The 24,853-nt window shown below is 39.8% G+C and overlaps 1 protein-coding gene across 1 annotated transcript in view; it reads right to left on the bottom strand.

The window, feature by feature from the left end:
• Positions 1-1,035: 1,035 nt before the first annotated feature.
• Positions 1,036-24,853, bottom strand: part of MED14 (mediator complex subunit 14) — a 34,657-nt gene continuing 10,839 nt past the window's right edge. The window contains exons 9-31 of the mRNA XM_066545489.1: positions 24,418-24,568; positions 21,850-21,961; positions 21,087-21,212; positions 20,215-20,293; positions 18,484-18,643; positions 17,908-18,102; positions 17,230-17,364; positions 16,727-16,803; positions 15,035-15,195; positions 14,616-14,762; positions 14,437-14,528; positions 13,013-13,165; positions 12,544-12,813; positions 11,179-11,334; positions 10,535-10,646; positions 9,784-9,915; positions 8,555-8,737; positions 7,644-7,879; positions 6,822-7,001; positions 6,517-6,624; positions 5,939-6,064; positions 5,140-5,329; positions 1,036-1,630 (exon numbers count right to left, since the gene is read on the bottom strand). Of these exons, the coding sequence (XP_066401586.1) occupies positions 1,557-1,630; positions 5,140-5,329; positions 5,939-6,064; positions 6,517-6,624; positions 6,822-7,001; positions 7,644-7,879; positions 8,555-8,737; positions 9,784-9,915; positions 10,535-10,646; positions 11,179-11,334; positions 12,544-12,813; positions 13,013-13,165; positions 14,437-14,528; positions 14,616-14,762; positions 15,035-15,195; positions 16,727-16,803; positions 17,230-17,364; positions 17,908-18,102; positions 18,484-18,643; positions 20,215-20,293; positions 21,087-21,212; positions 21,850-21,961; positions 24,418-24,568 (3,355 nt within the window). The 3' untranslated portion in view covers positions 1,036-1,556. The remainder of the gene's footprint in view (positions 1,631-5,139; positions 5,330-5,938; positions 6,065-6,516; positions 6,625-6,821; positions 7,002-7,643; positions 7,880-8,554; positions 8,738-9,783; positions 9,916-10,534; positions 10,647-11,178; positions 11,335-12,543; positions 12,814-13,012; positions 13,166-14,436; positions 14,529-14,615; positions 14,763-15,034; positions 15,196-16,726; positions 16,804-17,229; positions 17,365-17,907; positions 18,103-18,483; positions 18,644-20,214; positions 20,294-21,086; positions 21,213-21,849; positions 21,962-24,417; positions 24,569-24,853) is intronic.

The raw sequence follows: 24,853 nt of genomic DNA on the forward strand, positions 1-24,853 counted from the left end.
AAACATTAGTTTAGCTGTAAAAAGGCAGAAATATGGGCTCTTTCCAACTGAGCAGCAGCAGCATTTAGAAACTGCAGGTTTTCACTCCAGGGGATGGGTTTTGCTGTTCAGAAGCAGAAGCTGTATAACCATCTGTTAGATACTAACAGGTGAGAGCAGCAGTGACACAGAACCCACTCTCACACCACAGGTCCAAGGATGAAATCTGAGGTGGGCACCAAGCAAAAGGTGATTTCTAGCAACAAGAGGTTCACAGAAAGAAGCACTGTAAGGGCAATGGGCAGCCTTGAAGACAACAAGGTATCATTCACTAAAAGATATTTAAAATTAGTTTGAAGCATCCTTCAGCTGAGCAGGGCTTAGCTGCCAGAGCTCTGCAAAGGCAGGGAGGCAGCATGACTGAAAGTCACTGTTGTAAGAAGTCAGGAAACCAACTTCAACTCCATAAAAATTTGAGAATACTGATCCAAGAGGACAAATGGTTAAATGACAGAGTAACTCCTAAGGATAGACATTTTATTCAATTACAAGAGCCTTCAGTCATTACTGACAAAATTATCTACAAACATCCAATTCAGGAAGTTAAGTGTGAGGTTGTTTCTTTTTTGGATCATCCTCTCCAATTTTGTGGTAGCAGGTCCAGCTTCTACCTTACCTGCCTCTACAATAAGACAAGAGTCTGTTATTACAGATTACATAGAAGATGACAAAAGGTTCTTTCTTCCACTAAGCTTTGCTTTTGGGACAGAAGAGATGTAGTTCTTGATACAAGAAATGAAGCACCATTTTAAGTAGTTACTGATTATTTTTACAACCAGGAAAATGAACAAACTCTGTTCTGCTCTGATTTGGAACAAACGGAACCCAGAGGATAAATAAATAAATAAAGATTTGTTTGGGTTTTTAAGTTAGCAGCAAGTGTGCGTGTGAGTAACCAAGATCACATGCAGAGATAGTGCAGGAAGTGTGAACATAAGAGATCTGATCAGTAACTACACAGGAGAGGAATAAAGTTTAAGATGATACAACATCCAGTTTAAGATTTTTTAATCCAGTTTATTAAATATTGCTTTTTGGGGACATGTTTACAACAAGCCCAAATAAATTGTTTAAGGATTCAAAGCAGTCATATTAAAATACAGCTTCAATATAAAGTTTGTCACAGTTTTACAGTATTCAAAAATGACAGACCTGCCTTAAAAAAAGACTATTACACCAAAACATAAGAAAAACAGAAAAACAAACAAGTTTGGCATTTTCATAATCTTTATAGTATAAAACAGAATATTAAATCTATTACCAGCAAGCTGATACTTCAATCTATTACCTAGTCTGAAGTGTCTCCCATTAAAACACACTATACAACAGCACTATACAAAAGTCGTGGTGATACTCATGTGATGAAAGTGCATCCCTGAAAGTTTGCCAGTTTATAGTTAGCTCTTAGAAAAAAAGGTAAAATTAAAACGTCCTCTTTTAACTGAAGGCTTTATTTTATTTTTTTTTAAATTTTTTTTTGCTGTTTTTTCTCACTTTCAGCCTTCTTTTAAAAGTGTCTAGGGACGCCCCCCAGGGGGCAGCGTAAGATTAACCATCAAATCACGAACGGCTGCAAATATTGTGCATTCACCTGGAACAGGGAAAAGAGACAGGTTAGCACCGCGCCCCGGACAGCCCTTCCTCACTCTGGAGCAGGGAAAAGAGACAGGTTAGCCCCACACCCACAGCCCTTCCTCACTGAGCCCCCTGAGCCCCCAGGCCAGAGCCCAGGGTCCAGAGGCTGCCACTCCCACACCCCAGCAACCTCCAGGGATGTCGGGATTTGTGGGAGCTACCTGCTGAAGGAGCTCCAGCTTTCCCAGCAGGACTGCTCTTGTTGCTGGTGGAATTGCAAGTAGCTCTTAACTTTTAATTGTTTTTGAATGTCAAGATTGAATCTATGCTAGAATTGATTGCACATGGACTGTGGTCCGATTTTTTCTGTATGTTATTAATTAAGTGCACCTCATCATAAGAAAAGAAAACCCCAACTTTTTCAAATTTTATTTCTATTGATTACAAGCAGAAACTAAATATTTTGAAAGACTCAAGTCTGAAACAGCTGGAGGATGTTTTCTGTCCTAAGCTTAGTCTTGGAAACATTTCTAATTCCAAGACTGGGCAACAGCCAGGAATCTGTTTCTTTCAACCAAATTGCTCTGGCTCTACCCTTAACATCCAAACTGCAAAATAAAATACAGAGCAGGTGGACTTTGTTTCAAACAGCTGAGATTCAATACTGAGAGGAAAAACCAGCCACGGCTACCCCAAGTTTTAAATAGCACTTGTTGACAAAAACACACACGTTTTGAATAGCTTAAAGAAGTTAAAACCAACAGAAGCGAAAGGGTTAAAGAAGAACAACAAAAGATGAAGCAACAGGCAGCTGTGATTTTCATCTACTATTTCCTGCTAAGAGAATACAATTAGTAGCCACTGTTGTACCCTGGTCACTGTGGGCTGAATTTTTCCTGCATATTTCAAGAAATATAAATTAGAAGACATTGAATTTTGCTGCTGAAGGAGCAACAGTGTGAGCAGAGAGATAAGAGCAGAGCCTGTTGGGATGCATTAATCTGAACTGCCAGACTAGGGATTCCCAAGATTATTTTGGGTAAGTCATTATCATATCAAAGCTACAAATCTGGACTAAATACCATCCACTGCATCACTGAAAATCAGACACTGAAAAATGTTTAGTTGTGAAGTGCTTTAAGAATCATCACGAGTCCCTTGAGCTCCTCTCTCAGGGTCACCTCCAGCATCCGTAGGGACTTTAATTTCCTTACCAGATTGATGTCCACTACATACTGTAGGTTTTGGACTTACAGCTCAAGTTTAAACTTATTATTGCAGGGCATTGATTTCCTCTCAGTTCATGCAAGTATTTCCCCAAAGTAAAGTATTTTCTCCCATGGAGGCATAGGTAAAGGGGTCTTAGACAACGTGTACTCACAATGAGTCAACACTTTACTGTTAAACACAGCAGAATGTGTTTGCCCACAGATCTGAAAAGAAAACTCTTTCAAAAGAACTTACTTTTCAGGCACTACCATTTTATTAAGAGGAAAATTAAGCTGAATACAAAATACTTTCTCACAAAGAGAGAAAGGTAAAAAAGATACAGCCAGAACAAGGCAACACTGATTCCAGGTTACAACGACAGTGCCAGTAACATCAGCTGTGCACGATGGGAGGCCCTGCTCCTTCCTGACTCAAACAGTGAAAAATTCCCTTAACCAAGCAGATTGCAATTAGTGCAGCAGAGAGCTAACAGGTAGGAAAGACAGGAAAATCCTGGGTACAGCACAGGAGCAGCAGAAGAGAAAGGAGCATCAGACGACAAAGGACACACATCTGGGATCTCCCATCTCCTGCTGTTTTAGAGAAGTCTCCCAGCTATATACCTTCATCTGTTGGCTCTCCTATCACCTTTCAATGGTCAAGAAAAGAAGGTATTCTTGTTGCTATAACAATGTATGTTTTGACAACAAGAACAGAGGAAATTGCATTTCAAGTGTCCTCAGGGAAGATCCTACTTTTGCTGGGTGATGGTGGAAATAAATAAAATCATACAGACTAATTCTTTCTTTTGGAAGTTAGAGGAAGGACTACTAGAAATTTCCTCTGCTCAGCCAGCTACATTTTCCTTTGCCTGGACAAGGTTCTGCTTGTGGCTCCAATGCTTTTCCCCATCTATACTTTGCTCCCTGTAGTGGATTCCAAAACTGCTTCAAAACTTGCACAACAAACAAAAATTGTCCATTTTGATCTATCTAGCGACCATCAGAAAACATCTCACCACGCATCTCCAGAGCACCTTTGACAGTTACTCGCTCTGCCTGTGGTATTTTGTGGAGGGTTTACTTTAAAGCACAACTCAGGGCAATAACAAACAGCAAAGCAACAACCTACCCTTCCCCACACCAGGGGAAATCTGTGGGGAAGCACCTTCCAAAAGCAACACCTGAAGTTTAGTTAATGTATTTTGAAATAAAAGTGCTATACAAACAACAGCTCTTTTCCACATACAGAACTCCTACAGGGAACTCCACATGCTCTCAAGGTTATTTTCTCTCCTATTTACCTACACTATTACTACATGTTAAACAGAAAGTGCATATTAATTTAAATCCCATCACAAGTTTCAGAAATGTATGCATATCCACACCAATTTAAGGTAAACATTTCTCATGTTCTACCAATTGAAATAATCCATCAAGCATAGTTAAAATTACTGCATAACAACGAGATGAATAATTATACAAAAGAGAAGTAAGAGTCAACTTCTGGATTCACAACTTCCATCTATTCACTGGGTTACTGGAAAAAATTATGTTCTTCATCAGAACTGAAAGTTACTTTTCTTATGAACCATCCGTGTACTAGGACCCCAAACCACTGCTTACAGACAACATGCTGCCCAAAGGACCTGCTACTGTTTTTCCATGTTTTAGATAATAAAAGAAAAATAAAAGGTATGACAAACAAGAGGGAAAGCAAAGCACAACGCTGCTCACAGTGCACTACCTACAGGCCAATGAACACTCAGAACAACCTAGCTCAAACACTTCACAGCACGTCTGGTGGACAGAACTGTATGGACCTCTGCTAGTGGACACACTGACAAAGGAGTATACAACCACTGCAATTAGTTTTAAATCATTCACAGCACGTGGACAAGTTCTGGTAACTATTTTAAGATCCCTTTACATGCTACTGTTAAGCTGAGTAACTTCATAATTAACCATGAAAACTGACACTTGGCCATAGCATATTTCTTGTGACTCATTCTAGGCCCATTTGTCAAAAAGTTTGACTCTTACTGAGCAGCAAGAGTTGGGCCAACAAGAGGTGGGTGCATTCTATCACTTGGGCAGAACAGCAAAACCCAGCCTGAATCATCAGTGCAACCTTCTGCTGTGTTGCCAGTACTTCCTATTAATTATGTATTGCCTGTCACATCAGGAGTTTGTAATCACTAAAGAAGCAAGATAGAAACCAAGAAGAATTCAGACTTAAGAGAGGTTTAGTTTTACACTGGAGATTTGTCACAGATGTCTGAGTGAAGAGAATATATCTACTGGACATGTACAGTACCTGGTCGTGGTGAATTCAGTTCAGCAAACCTCTTTAGAATATTGCTAACCATCATTGGAGCAGCAACAGAAGAGTTCTGCTGCCTGGGAATGTCAGCCTGTTGCGTTGTACCCGAAGCCATATCATAAATAATTGGGACAATAATACTAACAGCTTCCTGTGGGACTGTTGTTTTCTGTGTTAGCTGAAGCTGTGGAGAAACAACCCAAAAAGTGTGTTAAATGAAATGACCATGAACTTCAGTGCAACTTCTGATACAGTTAAACACTCCAGGCCTACAGCATGTACTCCCACCCCCCTGTTTTCAAACATCAATTCTGTAACAGAGAAATTATCAGTCAGGTGGAGACTATTGTCTTCTCAAAAGCACCCCACAGTGAGCATTGCCTCGGGCACAACACTAATGCAGATTTGTTCTGAACATCTCATCCCTCTCTCCTCTCCCAGCACCACTAATGTGCACTTCACCCATCTAGGTGGTTAGTGCCTCAAAGAACAACTAAACACCCACAAGGGGAGCACTTGAAAATGCAGCCCAGAGGGAGCTGAACTTTATATACTGTCAACATCTCTCCAAGAACACGAAACACGAGGAGTTGCTGTGCTTTAGTAGGAAGGAGAGTAGGAACACAAACCAAACTCATTACAAAAGAGATCGAAGCAAATCGAGGATTCCAAACAGCACAACACTTTTAGCTATTACAGCTGTCAGATACAGTGGGTTTATGTTTTGCTATGAACTCATGATGATCTCAGAGACATGCAGGGTTAGAATTTTAAAACAGATAGCTCTACTTACAAAAAACAACATTTTGGATTTCAGCACAACAGCAGGTGTTCCTGGAGGCGCAATTGGTGGAGCACTGGGAGGGATTGTTAAACAAAACTGCACGTTCCATTTCAGCTGACTTGCCTGGTCAGGGAACTGCTCAGAGAGCAGCACAGAGAAAGAATAGCAAAGTTCTCATGTCAGTGACATACACAGCTATGAAACAGGGAAGCACCACAAAGCAGAATGTGCCTCTTTAGCTAAACCTGCAGATGTTGCCAGGTTTAGAGAAATCAGAGTAACTCTGAAAGAACTGAGCACAGTAACTCAATCAGAAAGATTCTGGTCAGTCTATACACGTGCCTGCTGTAACATGTCTGCAGTTCCAGAATCATAAGTTTAAAGGAAATTTAAATTTCCTTTAAAAGGAAATTTTGAGCGTTTCCAGGAAAGCTAGTAGCAAAATGAAAACTTCTCCAATAACATTAAATAACTTATGTATAAATTTACAATAATTTGTGTGTTTGTAGATAAAGACACATCAGCTTTTTTTCAAAAATATAACAACTAAAGTTGTGTGAACTAAATAAATAGAACAGTTGACTTACCAGCTCCAATTTCATGATGTGTACACAGTCCCTGAGGATGTGTGTGGGAGCCCCTAGTAACTTGGTGAAGGCTATCAGGGTGTTTGCTTTAAAAGGTGGTCCTGCAACCTAAAGAAAGACACTATTTAGTAGTGCCTATTTAGATAATAAATATATCATTTAATATGCAACCAGCATGCACAGCTGACATTATATCTTTTGCAGCTCTAACACATGCCAGTGAAAGTCAGCAGGACCACTCAAAACAACACCAGAGATTAAAAGCAAAGCATGAAAACATCAACATGCTTGATTTCAGTACATACCCTTGTTTCAAAGAACTTCTCCAAAACCTGTAACTCCTCTGATTTCCACTGTCCTGTATTTTCAGGTGTTACTTTCAGCTGCAAGGTCTGGTTGGTTTTGGGATTGAGAGCAACCCTGCATTTCAGTGCCTCTGTCTTAAACATTATGACACCTGGTTCATTGGAGTTTATTAACTGTAGCTGCATAAAAAGGAGATTCACAGTCAATTAGTCATTCATTAAATGGCACACACACACAAACACACACACACTCTCACTCCCTCCCCAAAGTGTAGTGATCAACCTCCCTTTCCAGAAAGAAACACATGGTATTTTAATACAGGTAAATTTGCCTTGAGAATTAAGCTTATGCCAGATTTGGTTTCTCTGTCACTGAATCCACGCCATAGAAGTGAAGAGGCACATTTGTCTGTCCCAAACCCTAAAGTAACATTCCCAACTGAGTATTAACTAGTAACTCACTTCCCTGCCTGTCCTGCCAAGGAGTGCTATCCACAGTAACCCCGTGGCTGTTCTAGTAAACTCCCAATGGACATGCTAAACCCAAAGAACCCATAGCATCTGAAACTTAGATCATATACTTGGTCATAGACTTGCTATTTTAACAATTACCAAATATCACCTGACCAAATCTAATTTGTGCGGAAAAGAAGTGGAACTAAAAGATTTCTCTAAATTTTGACACTTTAGATGGCAAAAATCAGAAGTAGAGCACAAGCCTAACAGCAAACAGTTATTTTTTTGAAGCATTTCAGTTTATGCCTGATTTGAAAGACACAGAGCAGTCACATACCCACAGGTCCATTCAAACTGAAGCCCTACCGTTTCCTGCTGAATGATCCTCTGAAGATGCCTCCTCATAATCACTGACCCAAGGAATCGCTCAAGAGGGGAGCACAGATAGCTGCCAGCTAGTCCTGGCACAAGCCCAGGGGTAGGAGAGGGCAAGAGCAGAATATTCAAGGCACTGTGGGTGAGGATTGTAGGAATGGATGCAGCCCAAGAGCGCTGAGGTAGTTTCCGAGGTGGAGGCATGCTTGTTGGCATGACTTGGGAACCTGTGGGGACACAAGGACTTGCAGTAAGGGAGGATTTAAGCTGAAACATTAGATACATGTTTCACTTTAATTGCTTCTATTCATATATAAGTCCTCTGGACCAAAGCTCAATCCTTCTTATTTAAGAATTTGCCTGCCTAGTGATAGGCATCAGACAGACAAGGAATTAGTTTTGACCCTGAACCCATGCAAAGAGTCTCAGTAACATTAAAATCCTCCTCCCTTCTCCTCTTTCTGCAGCATGCCAGCAGACAGCAGGTTTGCACAACAAACTCAATGGGATGTAAAAATGGCTAAATCAGTCGTGCAAGAGCACCATTACAAATCTATGATGTGAAAAGTTAGTATTTGGGTTGGCAAATGTGCCTATCATTGCTCTCACTCTGAAGACTTTTCTCTTAGTCATGGAGTTCAATAGTTTCAGACTGATTTCTGCACTTCAACAAAAGCTATCATCAATCCTGCTGACATTTATGCTGTATGCTTTAGGTCACTTTTCCAATTTGTTATTGAAGATTTGAAGTAGGACAGAATCAAGGCTTAATTTCCTTAGACATTTTACTGCACAAGGACAGTAAGGAACTGTTAGACTGACACAAAAACTACCAAAAAGAACACAGCTAGAAATGTTAAACATGAGTGTTTCACAGTTATAACACTGATAAAGAAGCCTACTTGTTCCAGCTCGTGGGGAATGAGAGGCATCAGGGACAGGTGAATGAAGGGAAGGGTTGGCTGGTGACATTCCAGGCATCCGTGCTGCTGGTGATGGACCAGAGACCTGGGGAGATCCTGGCCAATTCCCTGCACGCTGACTGGGTGACATCATGGTGTAGGGTGAGCTTGGGTCTATGGTACCTACAGATGTTACAAGACCATTATTATTTCTTTAAAAAGTAAAAGGCTTCCTAATAGAGAAATCTAAAAGAGGCTTACTAAAATCTGTAAAGCATGAAAGTGCCTGCAAGCTTTCAGACTACTTTTTACAACCATACAAAACACATGAGTAGGGGCAGAGAGTAAAAATCAAGATACAGACTTCAAGGGTTTCCAGGTTGTATTTTTTAAAAAGTAGAATGCTAAGGAAAATAGTCATGTTCAACAAGTAATGGGTTCTAAGCCAAAAGGAGCTCTTGCCTACAGACCTGGACTTCTACTGCTCCTTAGCAAAGGAAGCCTCAGCCAGACAGTTCCTTATTTATTCAGTATCTTACAGTTATTGCTGCAAAGGTATCTCTGCTCTACAGACTGAGCAGAACCTTAAACCTACTCTGTGGTACATCTCTCTCACTTTATTCATCTCAACAGTCAAACTGATGTGTGGTAATTATCATCTGAACTGTTCATTTGTTGTGATCTATAGAACAGTTTCCAATGCACTGTGATTACACAAAGGATTATTTTGGCAGCTTTCCAAAAAACCCAACCAAATTAATAAAGGAAACAACCAAAAGGCAGGTTGCTCACACACAGATATGTCAAACCAGCCAGATTTTGACAACATTTTCCCATTGCAAGTATGTGAATTTCTAACCTGTTCCAGTTATTTTTCCAGGAAATGTAAGCAGTGAAAATCCACTAACTAATCTAACAAAAGAAAATGCTCATTAAAAGCTGCAGCCACTGTTCTGCTACAAGACCACACTGAATTTCCCTACATTAGTAAGCAGAAAGAAGTGACTGAGAGTCAATTTTTACCATGTTAGGAACACCTCAACATGCCATGCAGCTACTTTTGACTACTGTTAACAATTAACACTCACATATATGAAAACAGCTACTTGAGCCAATTACAAACCATGAATTTTTCTCAATTACCTTAGGTCTGCTCTGGAAGACTTAATTTTAAGAAGCAAATCCGCCCTCCCTGTTACTACATATACTCCTGCCAGTAAAGAACTCACCATGTGGGCTGGCAAAATTAGCTGTTTGTCCCATTGTGATTCCAAGAGAGGAAGGTGAAGGAGTTGGACCAAAGGATGCTGGTGATGGTGCTCTTAAAGCCCCGCTAGGTGAGCTTGCAGCATGCAAATTTCCTGATCAAAGACATCACATCACTTGACATACACATTTCCCATCTTTCTGTTCTATTTTTTTTCTATCAACTGCTCCCTCCTATTTAGGGAGACAGCAAACAAGATTCAGGAGAATTTGTTTTTGCACTCAATGACTTTATTTTGTACATGCATGACTGTTATATTTTTCAGGTTGATTTACCACACAAAGGAAACTTCCCATGATATCTGGCTTGAAGAATGGCATTTCCCCTGTGCCCAGCCCTTCCTCAAATTTAAACACTTTCAGCTGTTGTTCTACAACAGCTGGGAGCAGAAAGCAGAGCTTTGGTGATGAAAAGCTTTTCTGAAAAAGCAGGTATTGAAAATTAACAGGTTTATGTCTTAGCAAATTATAAACAGTAATGATGAAACACCCCAAATATTACACAGCTAAAGATGGCAGTTTTACTTAATCGGATTTTTTAGCTTCAAAATGTACTTTCAAAAACATGCATGGCAGGACCCTGCTTTTTTTCCCCACAGTGTAAGGTGCATTCTCTTGGCTAGTCTGGGGCTAAACACAGCTCAAATAATAGAAAAAACACACAAGCACAAAGACCTATTTTTCTAGGACAGGACCAGCTCCCAGCCATCCTACCTGGTGACTGTGTGTGCATCATGGACGGGGAGGGTGTCACTGTGTTGTGGTAGGAGGTGGGTGGTGAGGTGAGAGGATATGCTCCAGAGGCTCCTGCCTGTTTTGCAAATGGCTGAAATTGTCAACACAGGACAATTAAAACTTTTGATCATTTTGTACCAAAACAAAAATTAAGTATATGCAGGAGAATACTAATGAGGCTTTGGTCTTACAGGTTCATCCACACAGTTGTTTGATTTTCTAGACTATCTTGTTTAGTGCTCACTGTTTTTTTCAGTTTCTTCTAAAGACATAATACCTCTGTACCTCTCTCCTTTTATCTGTCACCCTGCAACAGCAAAGCCTCCTGACTCTCCCTCCCATCTTTTATCTTAAACAGTTGTTTTCCCTCCCTTAGTCCTTTGCTTCTAGGCAGCAAGTCTCATGTGACCTTCCAAAGCTGCTGTTCATATGCTATGGGCTGTTTACACTGGAATGAGAAATGCAAAATAAATTAATACATTTTGCCCGAAGAGGAATTCTACAGCAGAGTGAGTTTATAGTCTCCCTTTCCATTTTGTTACTGCTAATCCCTTTAGAACATGAAGTTCTTAGAAATCTACTATTGTGGAAGGCAATAAACATTTATTTTGCCTGAAGGGTACCTGTTGCTGTGGCTGCTGTGGTGGCTGCTGGGGCTGGAGCTGTGATATCAAAGAATCCATCATGTCTCCTCCGATAGGAGAGGGTGGGTTATCATCTTCATTTACAGATCGTCTCCGTGCATCCTGGTTGCTGTCAACAAACATGTTCAGGAATGTCTGTGGAAAAAGCACTTTTGTTAGCAGTTTGCCCATTTAAATTTTACTATACAAATGAAGGCAGTATTTGCTAAGCTTTAAAACTACCTTTATCACCTACAGCACATAGGAGACAGGCAAGTCTCTGGAACTAAATACTAGTGGGCATTCATTAATTACAGTGTAATTAGTCTGCAAATATATCAATTAATAAATAGACCTGGCTCTATAACAAGAAATATTTCCAGTAAATAGAAATACCAACATTTTTATTCTCTCTTTAAAGATAAGGAAAAGTTTGCAGTTAGAAATACCTTTTCCAGAACAACTCCTGAGTATCCAGAACCTACAGGGCTGTTGTATCACATCTGCAACTGCCCTGTTTAGTTAAGAACATCTAAGTCACTTGCTCCACAGCATTCTTTTCTACCCAGAGGAACCTGCCAACTTTATTGAATTAATTCCTCCTCTACTCTCCCATTTCCATTCTCTTCTACCACTTTACACTGGTATCTACAATCTCCTTCTTTCCATTAACCTTTCATTTGGCATTTTTTAAAGAGGCAGATGTTCAGGATCAGTTAAATGAAATATGAGAAAATCAATATTCAGTTGCAACTGTCAGAAAAAAAACTGGCAAATTAACCTGTTTCTCAAAGGGAGCCATTTTACAGTATTTCAGTATAACTAGCACTGGTACAGGTATAATACCTGGTACAGGTATTCTGTCAGTGTGCAGAGATTCCTTTTTAAGAAAGAGTGAACCAGCACTGCATTTAGAGGCAAAGCCACAGGCTCCTGCACACATGCTGATGGGAAGTGTTTTAAAGAGAAGTTTCTGTCTAGAATCATCTGACATGGAGTATTGTCCCACCTGCAACTTGTGAGCACTGTACTGCCACACAGAACAGTCTGTGAGGAGCAGCTGCTGCTAATCCTGGAGCACACATCTAGCCTAGACACAAGTTTCAACAAAAGGATGCCTGAATACACAGATAAGAAAAAAAAAAAGCCTAGCACTTGATGTTACTTTTTCAAAGGAAATGTTTTAATTCAAACTAATTAACAGATCTACCAACAAATCAAAAAATTCCTTCTACGCTCAAAATTTTGGAAGGGCCCACAGAGCTCCACAAAGAACACCTTCACCAAGCTCTTCACTCCACATTCACACTTCCAAGTGAGAAGCTCATTTATTTACAAGCTGCCAGAAAACACAGGGGTGCTCACCTTTAGCCCAGGGGCGGGGTAGAAGCCCTCGACGATTTTGCTGTTGTCGAAGAGGCTGTAGGCGCCGTCGCGGATGGCCACCACGCCGCGGCTGCGGCAGTAGATGTCGATGCAGTACATGTTCCTGAAGGCCAGCCTGATGTGCGTGGGGGACTGGGGCAGGATGGAGAAGCACTGGTAGGCAGTGTTGGTGCGCTGCGTCAGCCCCAGCATGGGCACGGTTGGGAGTTTGTTGATGGCGTTTAGTGGAGCCTGAGTGTCAAACAAAACCTGGGAGAGAGCAGAGAGTGAGAGGTCAGGTAGCTCATCCAAAAGGAAAGGTCAGGGAAAATGAGGCATAGCAGGGAAAATTTGATGCTTTCTGGCAATGAGATTCATAAACAATAACACCCTTGAAGAGAACAGTTTAATCTGAATTCAGCTCCCTAGTGTATTGCAATTCTCTTGATACAAGATTTGAGAACATTACCTGTAACAACTGCACCACGTTTGGTGTCTTATTAAACATCTCCTGGAGCTGGTGCAGAATTGTGTTATGACAGTTACTGCAACCTGAGTTTGGGCCAACTGTTCCCAGTGAAATATGGAACTTCTGGAGGATGGAGTTCCACTGAATGCTGATCTGCAATGTCACAAACATAAAATGGTCTTGGAAGCTAGAACAAGTAGGTTGTAATAACTTACTTATTCTACTTTTATATTACAGGTTGTAATAACCTGTAATATAAGAGGTTATAGTAAGAGATTATAACAAGAAAGTTGGTCAGATTTAATCTTCCCCCCATTTTCTATGAAATCTCAACAGATTCATAATTCGCCTTCCTCAAAAGCTGCTGAGGCTGTGAAGAAAAAAAAAAAAGGCACCCTCAGGTTTAACACCTATTTAGCTGCCTGGATTGTTGGCAATCACAGAACTGGACACTTATATCAGCAACTCAACCAAAAACCAAAAGAATCTTTTCTGCCAAAGTGAGAGAGAGAAAATTAAACTTGGAGAGATTTGTGGTGTGGAAAACTGATTAGTGAGTTGCTGGAGGTGGACTGGTTTTCTTAAGTTACATTACACAAAAATGAGTACTGGATAATATGTAAGGAAGTTAAATGCAAAGTCCATACTGCTGCTCTGGCTACTTACATACATATAACATACATATGTACGTATGTATACATATATATATATATTTACACACACTTCCCATGAAAATGCATGTAAAAATACTTTTTAAAAAAATTCAGCTTAGAAAATGAACACACAAAGGTCCCAGGAAGCAAATTTCAAGTGTATGAAGCTACTTCACATCAGTTGCACCCCAAACTATATTCTTAATCTGAAATAAACGTGCACTTACTTCCTCCTCTACCTTGCACTTAACACAAAGATGTGAGCAAGTAATCAGTTATTTAATTAATAAGTTGCAAATTCAAATATTACAGAGGAAGCTAGAGTTCTGAACAAGGTAACAGCATTGCTACAAAATAATCAATGAATACCTCATTGAAAGCACAGCACCATATTTAAAACTTTATTAGTCCTCTCTTTTAAGGCAGAATTAGGCATTCAGTTTACACATATCCATCCATATATCCCAGTACAGCAGTGAGCAGTAACAACACTTACACAAAGTTTTTCAGAAAAAGGCTGCCACACCAGCTTTCATCAGTCAGAAGCACACAACTGTCCTTCCCACAATATAAAACATCTAACAGAAATTCTCAAAACCACTGAACTTCCAGCAGCCCAGCAAATCAGCAATGTGGCACCCTCTGTCTTTTCTACATTCATCTACATTAATTCCACTACAAAGAAAAATTGTGCAGCAAAATTCTGAGAAGTCTAAGCCTACACATTCTGTTTTCAGTCATACATTTGAAGCCTATTTAGGAGTTACTCACTGAGCTCCCCTTGGTAGTTCCGTAACAAAGGATAAGTTTTCGATAGTTGTAGATCCGAACTTCTGAGAAAACGTTTAAGTGGTTGGGGATGTCTGTGAAGAGGGGAGGGAAGAGAGAGTGAGAAAATTACAGTCATCTGTGAGCCCACCACTTTGACAAAAAGGAGGTGATTTCTGTACCTGGTAAGGACCGTGCAAACTCCAGGACACACTCGTACAGCCGAGCAATACTGTTCCAGTCATTGAGGAACATCTCGACCACCTTGCGCCCTCCAACTGGTTCAGACAACTGGTTCTCATACGTCAGGTAAACATGGCGGGTTGGTCCTGCAGTGTGAGGAGATGGGAAATACTGATCAACCCAGTGGTTCCTGAGCTGTGGTTTACAGACTGTAAAGTGGCAAGTGACCAGGAAGCACATTGAAATAACAAAAATGCATCAACTCAGCAGTCAGAATTTTGATCAAGGTACACTACGGTTTATTAGAAATCTTAGAAGCAGACAGCTGTCCAGTTACACCAAGACACTAAAACTACTGGACCAGACAATGTAAACTACAAAGCAACAAAATTTACCAGTGTTCCTCAATGAAACTTGCCTTGTTCCCTGGATGAAGTGCTGTTCAGAGGGCAGTTTGCAAACACCAGCTCGGCCACCCACGTGCGATTATTTCTACCTTGTAGTCGGAAAGTGCAATCAAGAAGAGATCGGTCCAGAGCCTTCTGCGTTTCCTCGTTTACACCTTTACAGGGAGGAATTCTATACATGACAAAAACAGAATCTCCATTAGACACAGTGCAGTTCCACAAGTAACAACACTACCTTCTACCATTTCCTGAAGGACTCTCAAGGGACATGAAAGAATGAACAAATCAACAGCAAAGGCAGCTGGACTGCTCAGTGAGATAACCTGTTCCTCTTCAAGGACTGTAATAAGTGTGTCACAAAAGCACTCTGAGCTAAGACCACTTTTTATACAGGATTCAACACCTGCAAATTACAGACTGTTAAAGGATCTCTTGAATTGTCCTTATCTCCTGGTGAACTAAGAGCTCACCAATATAAAGCTCTTATACAGAGGAATAAGCCAAAAAAGATGAAAATAACGAAGTTCTGTGGCAATCTGAATTCATTTGCCTTGTAGAACAAGCTTGCTCTACACGCAATGAACACCCTGGCAGTTCCCTTAGTACTCACTAATTTATTCATATCCCAACGTGTGAATTGAGCTCAGGGGACAGACTAAATAAAGCTTAAGTAAAAACATGCCAAACTCTTTTTCAAATTCCTTGAGGATCTAGCTAGAAATCTCATGTTCTACCCTTAACTTCAGCTCACAAGTTCTCTGCTCATATGCAAAGTTAAAAAGGTAGGGCCTGATGCATTTGGACTCTGCTGCCTTTATGTCACTGTACATTTTTGCAGCAGAAAAGGAGTTACAAAGGTTTCACTCTAGGAGGTGTCTTTGGGGTTTGTGGTTTTCTGCTTTAAACTTTATTTGTTGCAGATCCAGTTAGTGGCTGCTTGTGGCTGGATTCCTCAGGGTTAACACAGAGGCAGATACTATTGGCCTGCTATTAAGAATTTCAATATAACTATTTCAGTAGCCTATATGATACAGAAGAATAGTAAATTTGCAGATGATGACAAACTGAAGGGAGCACTTAACATGCTGGAGGTCAGGGCTGCCCTTCAGAGAGATCACAGATGGCTGGAGGAACAAGTTAACGGGAATCTTATGAAGTTCCATGAAAACAAATGCAAAGTCCTGCACTTGGGCCTAAATATCCTATTAAATTACTGCATGATTCTCAGATATTTCCTCTACAACCTCTTCACCATGCAATTGTCTTTTCTGGGATTCCTGGCATTTTCCTCTGCAGTTTCACATAATTGTCAAATACCATATGGAGTATGTAGGCCTCTGATCTGATCTAAAATTGCATGAATCATGAATCATCACCACTTCTTCCTTAGCACTGCCTGGATTTAAGGATGGAGGACTGTCAAACTGTTTTCAGAGCCCCTCAGTTTAGGCTAATGAAGTGAAAAAATTGTAGTTGGCTCTTAGTCTACTCTAATTTTCCCCTTTCTCTAGCTTCACATCCAAGTAGAAGACACACAGTATTAACATACCTCCAAAAAAAATAAAAGGAAAAAAAAACCCAAAATAAAAAACCAAAAATCCTGTCCCTGTCCTGATATTCTTATTGTTATCTCCAAACAAGCCTTTTTCCCCCTCTCAAGTGTATGTACAGTAATAAATGAAACACAGAGAATATCCTCTTACTTTAATAAACGTATTGCATGGCTGAAGCCATCTCCTTCTACTTGTACTCCCTGGTGAGGAATGTCCATATTGGATAACTAGGAGTGAACAAGAAAAATGTTATTCCAAGTAAAAAGGCAAGCAAAGAACTTGCAACATTTTCAAGGACTTTTTTATTTCCCCCTGAGGGTGACAGATGTTTCACATCCTCAAGCACTGGAAAGCCAAAAACCAGTCTGTGCAAATCTGGTATAAAGTTATTTCCCAACCCTTCCCACAAGTGCATCTTTCATCCTCATGTTCCCTTTTCCCTCAACTTTTCAAGCTTTTTGCAGTGCTTTGTACCAAGAGAAGCAGCTCTAACAAGTCAGACTAGAGCAACACAGTGCAGAAGACTGAGTCACCCGGGCTCAGCTGGCAGGGGAACTCCAGAGTGAGCACATGACCACAATAGTCACATCTAGACACCAAAATCAGGAGCAGGGGAGGGGAAGAAGGGAAAAAAATATTTTTTTAATACCTACCTCTATCCGAAGCCCTATAAAGGGCATATTTGTATCACACATGGCTACAATATGAGCTAGCACTTTATTGAAGGCACACATTTCTCCCGACCGTTTTGGTTTCTTGGGTTCTATGGAACATGGATCTCCAGATAACTAGAATTAAAATAAAGACCAATGTAATTGCATATTTGGAGTAAACACTGAAGATATGTCAGAGAATAACCTCATTCATCTAAGTGTTAAATGAATCACACTCTAAGCACAAACTCTTGGAAGGATCCACTTCAGGACTGAAACAATTCAGTTAAAGCCTGTCCTTAAAACAGTACTTGTAGATCACTAAGCCATGTCAGCCTGGCCCCAAGAAATAACTCTTATCAGCCCCTGCAAGTCCTTCAAAATCCACACATGGCCCAAAGTGTATCACCCAGATAGCAGCACTCCACATGTACAATATACACACTCCTCTGCACAGAGCTCTGCCTTGGCTCTGAGAGCAGCGGAGTAGGCCTGGCATGAACTGAAGGACAACTGTTACAAAACACTTTCCCAGCATCTCCCTAGGGAAGCAGTCCAAAGGAAGATGTCAGTCATACAAACACTGGAAACATGGCTACTAAAGCTGGAATTGATGCTCAGAATGTGTGTTGAGCTTTCATGCTCTGTAACCACCCCAGTGGCTTTTGGAACACGTACCTTGCGCTTGACACCACTTTTCATTTGTTTGCCACTTTTTGTGTCCAGTACCAACTCTTCAATGTTTGGTTTGAACTGCTGTAGTAAAAGTGCAGTGGCAGGGCTGTCATCTCCTTCAGCATAGCTCACAGACAGAAAATGGTACTTGTACTCTAGCTCTGTAGGGTTGCCAGGAACATCAAACATTTCTACAACCTGTATTTAAACAAAACAAATTGAGAAGATTCTCAAGCTAAGAGTAAGCCTAATTCAGTTCCTATCCTTTCCTTTTCAAAGAACAGACATTAGTTTTTTTCAATCTATTAATACTGTGGATAGGAAAGGTATCCAAGAAGAGAAGAAAGACCAAATCTTTCAGGAAACACAGAGAATGGGAAGGTTGCTGAGTAATAAATCTGTATGTGCCTTCTTCTGTATGAGCCTGAGTGCTTAACAAACCCAGAGGAGAAGGGAGGGAGAGGAGAGAATTAAGCATTATATCAATCACTTGCTAATGTCAAGAGTTAACAGTACAACAGACTGCCTGGGATATCCATGACAGGGAGCAAAAGACAGAAGCACTTTTCAGTTACTTACAATGTAGTACTGGGGAAGGCGAGTGAGTTTGATGAACAGTTTGTGTTTGGAAAGGTTTCCCACTGGGTGGCTGGCATAATTAGCTAGCTGAAGAGTTTCACTGCTCACTGTAGGCAGATGTTTTATAGACTGTTTGCAGCGCTGCTGTCCAAGCCAGAACCTTGCATGGAAATAAAGGTGTTAGTACGCTGAGATGGTTTCATGATTCTAATACACTGCAGTGTATTAGAGCATTAGTGTCAAATCAGGAGTCAGTCATATTCTAAGCCAACATCTATTACTGCATCACAAGTTAAATAAAGAAAAATCACATAGAAAATATCATTACTTCGTATTTTCTTATCACTATCTTTACATCTTGTCTTCAGCTTAACAGACAGCTGTTAGTTCAAGAAGAAAAGCCCTGAAATTATTTGCTGAATAAATTTTTATATACTACAATATGAAATTACAAACATAAAACATAGAAGGAAAACATAAAAAAACATGCAGATTGCAATCATCTGACAATCTGGAATCTTCAATCACGTTTTGGTATAGAAAGAAAAATCTTTGCTCCCATATGCTGCTAAACAATACAGTAAAAAAAAGTCACTGAAGCTGGATGTCACTCTGAGCTATGTTATTAACAAACTCATTCACCTGAATAAGTTTGGAGATGAAGACACCAAATTTGTTCTCATGTTTGGAATTAAAATTTGTCCTGCTCCAACAGATTTTGCCTATGGTGGCAAGGCCAGGGAAACCAGCTAGGCTTGAAAGGGGCTCAGAAATGCATGGCTTGGGTATTCAGTCAAACTTCCACTGACAACAGCAGTGGGAAGTGTGGGTGCTCAGCACCTCTCCATCACAACACAGCACATTTATTGTCACAGATACATGTCAGATACAGCTGTCCTAAAAGACATTCTGTGGACTGCCGAGCTTCCCCAGAAACTGCAGCACTACCCAAGCCATTATCTCAAGTACATTATTTATAACAAAGGGAGGTTGATTAGTTTCTCCAGGGTGCCAGTGCTTCATGCATCATCAAGCTTCTTTTAGAAGCAGAATTCCTCAAATAGAGATTTCACCCTGCAATTAACTCAGAGCACTGGGAATTTCCAAAACGACAGAGCAGGTGGAACTCAGTTCTCATGCAGATGCAAACTGTGTTTGTATTATTTGCTACAACCTCTTATGGGAGCCAAATGTATCTTGTGCTTATATCTCAGGGCTTTATGGAAGGAAGATTAGAGACTTAAACCAGCAAGGGCTGAAGTGCAAGAAGATAAACAGGTATTATTTAAATCATCCTAGGCCACTTCCTGGTTTTTCCTCTGTACTGTGAGAAGTGAGATCATTCTTGTTGAGAAACAAGCAGAGTTCAGCTGTAGAAATAGAGTGAAATAAAGGACATAGAAGATGAACATGAACAGAAAAAGAGATTCTCAGGAAGCAAGTGGTCTGCTATTTCAAAGTGAAAAGACTGAAAGCAAAGTGTGCATATAGCAATGCATGAGGCTACATGTGAGGGGGAAAATTAAAGCAGGGCTATGGAATCAATTCCAAATAAAACCAGACTTTCCTTCACTGCTTAGAAGAGATGACAAATACTCAAGGTTGCTTACAACAGTGAGAAAGTATAACCCCTAGTGTGGTACAACACAAAGCCATGCAAGTGTCCTCATCCAGAATACAAATGTGGTGATTCATTCCATGCAAACAAAGTGAATTGTACAAGTCACTCACTTGAGCTGCTGAAGCCAAGGAATGATTCGCTTCATATCATCATTAACAGACTTCTCTATGTCATCGAGTGTCAGCTGATCTGCAAGAACATCAGGTGGGAGAATGGTCTTAGCACCAGTCCTTCAAACAAAACTTCAAACTTTCACTGAAAGTGTCTCATCTAACTGATCTCATAATCACATAACAGCCCAGGTTTGGGCTTCAAAGGGGACCTTCTGGTCCAAACTTTTGTGGGAAAGGGAACAGAGATGAGATTATCTAACTGCATCTTGAACATCTCCCAGTGATACAGACTCCACCAAAACTCTCAGGGGGTTGTTTGATTTCTCTGTAAAGAACTGCTTTCTCATATTGAGATTAAACTTCTAGTGCAACTTGTAACTGTTGTCTCTTGCACCAACAGATGATCCATAATGCTTTAAAGACCACAGCAGGATGTTATTAACCAAATAAACTAAAAGAACTTCCTTTCTTTTCTTAAGCAATGTGAAACCTGAAGCTAAGACTTGAACAAAAGTAACTCAAGGTGTATAAGGTCACATCATACAATTCTCACTCAGGTCCACGTGAAATGACCCCATCCATTAACAGCACAAGCCAGGAATCATGAGTCATAAAGAATATGAACTGCATTGACCCCCAACAATAATTACTCTGTTGTCCTCTTAAAATAATCTTAACTGAACTGTGACACTTAAGCACCAAGATCCTCTTTTCTATTCCTCAAACTCCAATACCTAGATTTTGACCCAAGCGTGGGGTTCATTTGCTCACAAAACTTTGCAGATCTGATAGAATTGCTCCCACAAAATTACCTCATAGTGCAGGATTCTTGCAAGATATGAAATACCTCCTGTTTTGTGCCTACTTACCAACACCATACAGCATCAGCTGGAACATTCCAGAGTGGAGATCAACAAATACATGCAGGCATTCTGATCGACCACATGGTTCCAAAATTGGAATTACAAGAGTTGGGAGGGCAGTCTCAATGAACGCTAAACAAAAAATGGTGTTAATAATTTCACTCAAAATTCAAGCTTATTATTATTGTTATTATTATTCAAGCTTATATTAAAACTTAGCCAATTATCATCAAAAACCCTGTATGTTTTTAGAGAAACAAACTTTACTTGCACATTATTATAGTGTTGACATAGAGAGGAATCTGAATATAAGAATTTCTCTGTGAAAACAGTGACAAACCAATGAGAAAAGGCAGACCAAATTTGAAGATTATTAATTCTCAAATATCTTTTAACTCACTGCTTCACAATTATCAATCTAAATCCCAAAAGTTTCAACAGCAGTTTAAGGAAAGTCTCATCCAAAACTAGTTTAAAAAATTTGCTTTCAATTCTGAACACAAACAACTTTTACAGTAGGCAAATTTTAACCCTTCAAGCCAGACTACAATATTCTACCAGCTTCGTTTATTATACTGCATTTAGATGCATGGCTATATTACAATTAGCAATGCAGAATAATTCAAAGCTAAGTTTTGTTAATTTTGAACACATTTCCCTTGATTTTTTAAAATTTAAATTAATGAAAACAAGAAACATCAAGAGAAAAGGAAACCATCCTAGACACAACTGGAAATGAACTAGAAAAACTTCATCAGAAAACACGTACAATTGTCATTAACATTGTAGCTCTTAAGAATGGCTTTCAGCTCCTGGAGTTTTTGATGAGATCTTGCATGGACACTGTCTATTAGGAGTTTTTCTATTGATAGGTGGTCAATCTGTAAAAAAGAAAAATACTTGAGTAAGCTCATATTTGATGTGTAGACTGGAACAAAGGTACTTGATGAAAAAATCACTTCAGAAATAATTTGCTTAGAACTGTGGTGAGCCACATTGACTATTAACTCGAGTATTTGGAGCACTATAAAATACAACAAGCTGCCATGAGATTCTGTCTGTGCAGCAGGCAGTGGGAGGAGCTTTGAGCTGAGATCAGAAGAAGGTGTAAAAGACAGTTCACAAATTATGCTGTTGCCACTCCCTGTGCAGACCTACTTGTTCTGGATCAAGGTTGGTCCATTTTCAGCTTAGCTTTTTTTTCTCAGCCATTGGTAACAAGCTTAAGCTAAAGAAAAAAGACTCCAAGCACACAACACCCCAAAGCAACACTTCATTAGGATATGGTTGCCTCTACACAAACATGCAGCTGAAACATGAAATCCAACAAGTTTAACAGGGTAACAATGCAGTGACAGACACTGAGTATGGCCAATCCTACTGAACACAGAAGTATCTAGGGGCATGCATCAACATTCTGTTGCACTGCCAGTGCTGAAGCTCATGCCACCACTTATATTCACTGTAACTTACTTGTACAATCTAAATTAGAGCATTTGCAATCACATTCATTCACATTCCAGTCACATTATCCACATATTTTGCATAAGCAAAGCTCCAGATTACAGCAAAACCTTTTTTTCTAGGTAACCTAACATTGCTTTGAAAGCTGTTCAAGCTGAATTAAACTCAGATTTTATTCTGGTGTAGGAGATAAATGCAGAAGAGAATTATACTATATTTGGTGCAAGCTTTTGCATACCAGAATGACCTTCCCCTAAAGACAAGCTTTCCAAGACAAGGCCTTAAAAATCATGTTTTCTCCACTACAACATTTCACCTCAACAGCTGCAATGGGTTAAATCTTCCCCACTAAGTGATTACATGTTTTATAGCTCCATCCAATTTTCAGTAGGTTAATGCAGAACAACCTGCTCAGATAAACATGTTTGTTTGTGCCACTGCTTTATACAGTATCTTAAACAAACAGAAACCCAGTGTGCCATCTACGTCATTACAGCTGAGATCATTATTCAAACACTACAACAGCACTGTATTTACCACAGCTGATAATTTTTCTAAGCAAGTCCTCATAAAGGGGGACAGCATTAACTTTGATACATCTCAAATTTACAGGGGCCTCATATCTTAATTTACAGGCTGCAGACTTGATTCAGTGAGCTTAGATTGTGTCAGCTCCAGGGGATCTTCAGCAGATGCTGAAAATAAAGAGTATGTTCTTAGATTTACACATAAATACAGCATCTTCACTAAATCAACCCTATATTTAGTAGCTGAATTAGTAAATGTAGTATATATTTACTATACTAACAGTAGAATTCCTACTCTAGAAGGAGAGTAGAAGGCTACTATGCTTCACTAGGCTTCCCACATCCATCTGTAGCTGAAACCTTGGTAGTTCTTGACATTCACCATACAGACTTGTCTGTCAGCACTGGTAACATGATGGGCCAAGAGGCTGAAACACAAAGTATGTACAGGAGGGGGAGGATACCATCAGGAGGAAGAGACAGGTGAAAGATCTGAGCTGGGGAGCTTCTCCCTGTGGAAAAACTCTACTGAAAGTATGAAGACTACCCCATTCACTCCAGTTTACCAACTCTCCTAAACCCAAACACTGAAAGAAATAATGACAGACATTCTGATATATCACAGCCACATTTGCTGAAGGACTTACAGAGGATTTATTATGATACCCAGAATGCAGTTTTTCTTAACTATCTTTAACCTACATCTAGAATTATCCCCAGTGAAGCATGATCCAAGTAGGAAGTTGACTGCAGTTACTCATTTTGAATCATTGCAACAATACCACCTTTAAAATACAGGAATTTGAACATTCAGATAAACCACACGATATAATCTGGTTAGTGATAATGTAAAACCAAGTTTCACCTAACACTTGTAACAAACAAACCACATGAGCTCTTCAGGACAAGATTTCCAAATCATAATGTAAGATTTTCTAAAGTGCATAGCACTGCTAGGGAGCCAACTCCAGTGATAAGGGGAAGCTGATTTTCAAAGGAGCTCCAAGACAGGAAAGGGAGGAACTGTGTCTCTAAAAAGCATTTCAAGCCAAACCCTAATAATAACTGATACGTTGCTGTTGTTTCCCCCCAGCCTCAGCATTCCATCTCACAAGTGGTATAATGCACTGTGAAGTAGGTGCAATTTTTAAGATTAAGTCAAGGCCAATAATTTGTAACAACAATTTGAGGTCCTCACATAAACATTACACAACCTACAGTAACTGCTTACTAGAAATCTTAGAAACAGCTTCTTAAATAGAATCAAAGTTGAACAGACTGACAGTGTAAAGCAGTTGAGTTTTTGATTCACAATATTAGATGCCTCCTGCAAAGCAAACCTTTACCTTCATGGCTCTTTCTATCAGTTTGGAATCACAGGCTGGCAGTGGAGGCTCATGAGATATTTGTAAGGGTTTTGAGACATCAGTTTCATCAATTTTTATAGTGACCTTATGGACAGATGCAGTCCCTGTTTTCCTGCCAAGTACCTGTTGACTTAAAATAAATAGAATAATTAAACCATGCAACTGGAAGAACAGAAAATATGTTTTTCAGTAGCTAAACCTTGATTCTGTGTGCTCTGGTTAAAAACAACATTATGCCAGCTGAACTGAAAAAGGCATTTGTTTCAGATGACATTTTAAAGCAGAACTGTTGGTAAACTGTAACTACATGAAGAATTTTAGATGACTGCAAATTTAACACCATCAGAAGTGTACTCGGATTGCTTTTTAAAATTTTATCTAGTGCAAGTCAAGCAATAAATACAGTAGAAGCCTG

The sequence above is a fragment of the Molothrus aeneus genome, chromosome 2 (assembly GCF_037042795.1).
Source record: "Molothrus aeneus isolate 106 chromosome 2, BPBGC_Maene_1.0, whole genome shotgun sequence".
NCBI classification, from domain to species: domain Eukaryota; kingdom Metazoa; phylum Chordata; class Aves; order Passeriformes; family Icteridae; genus Molothrus; species Molothrus aeneus.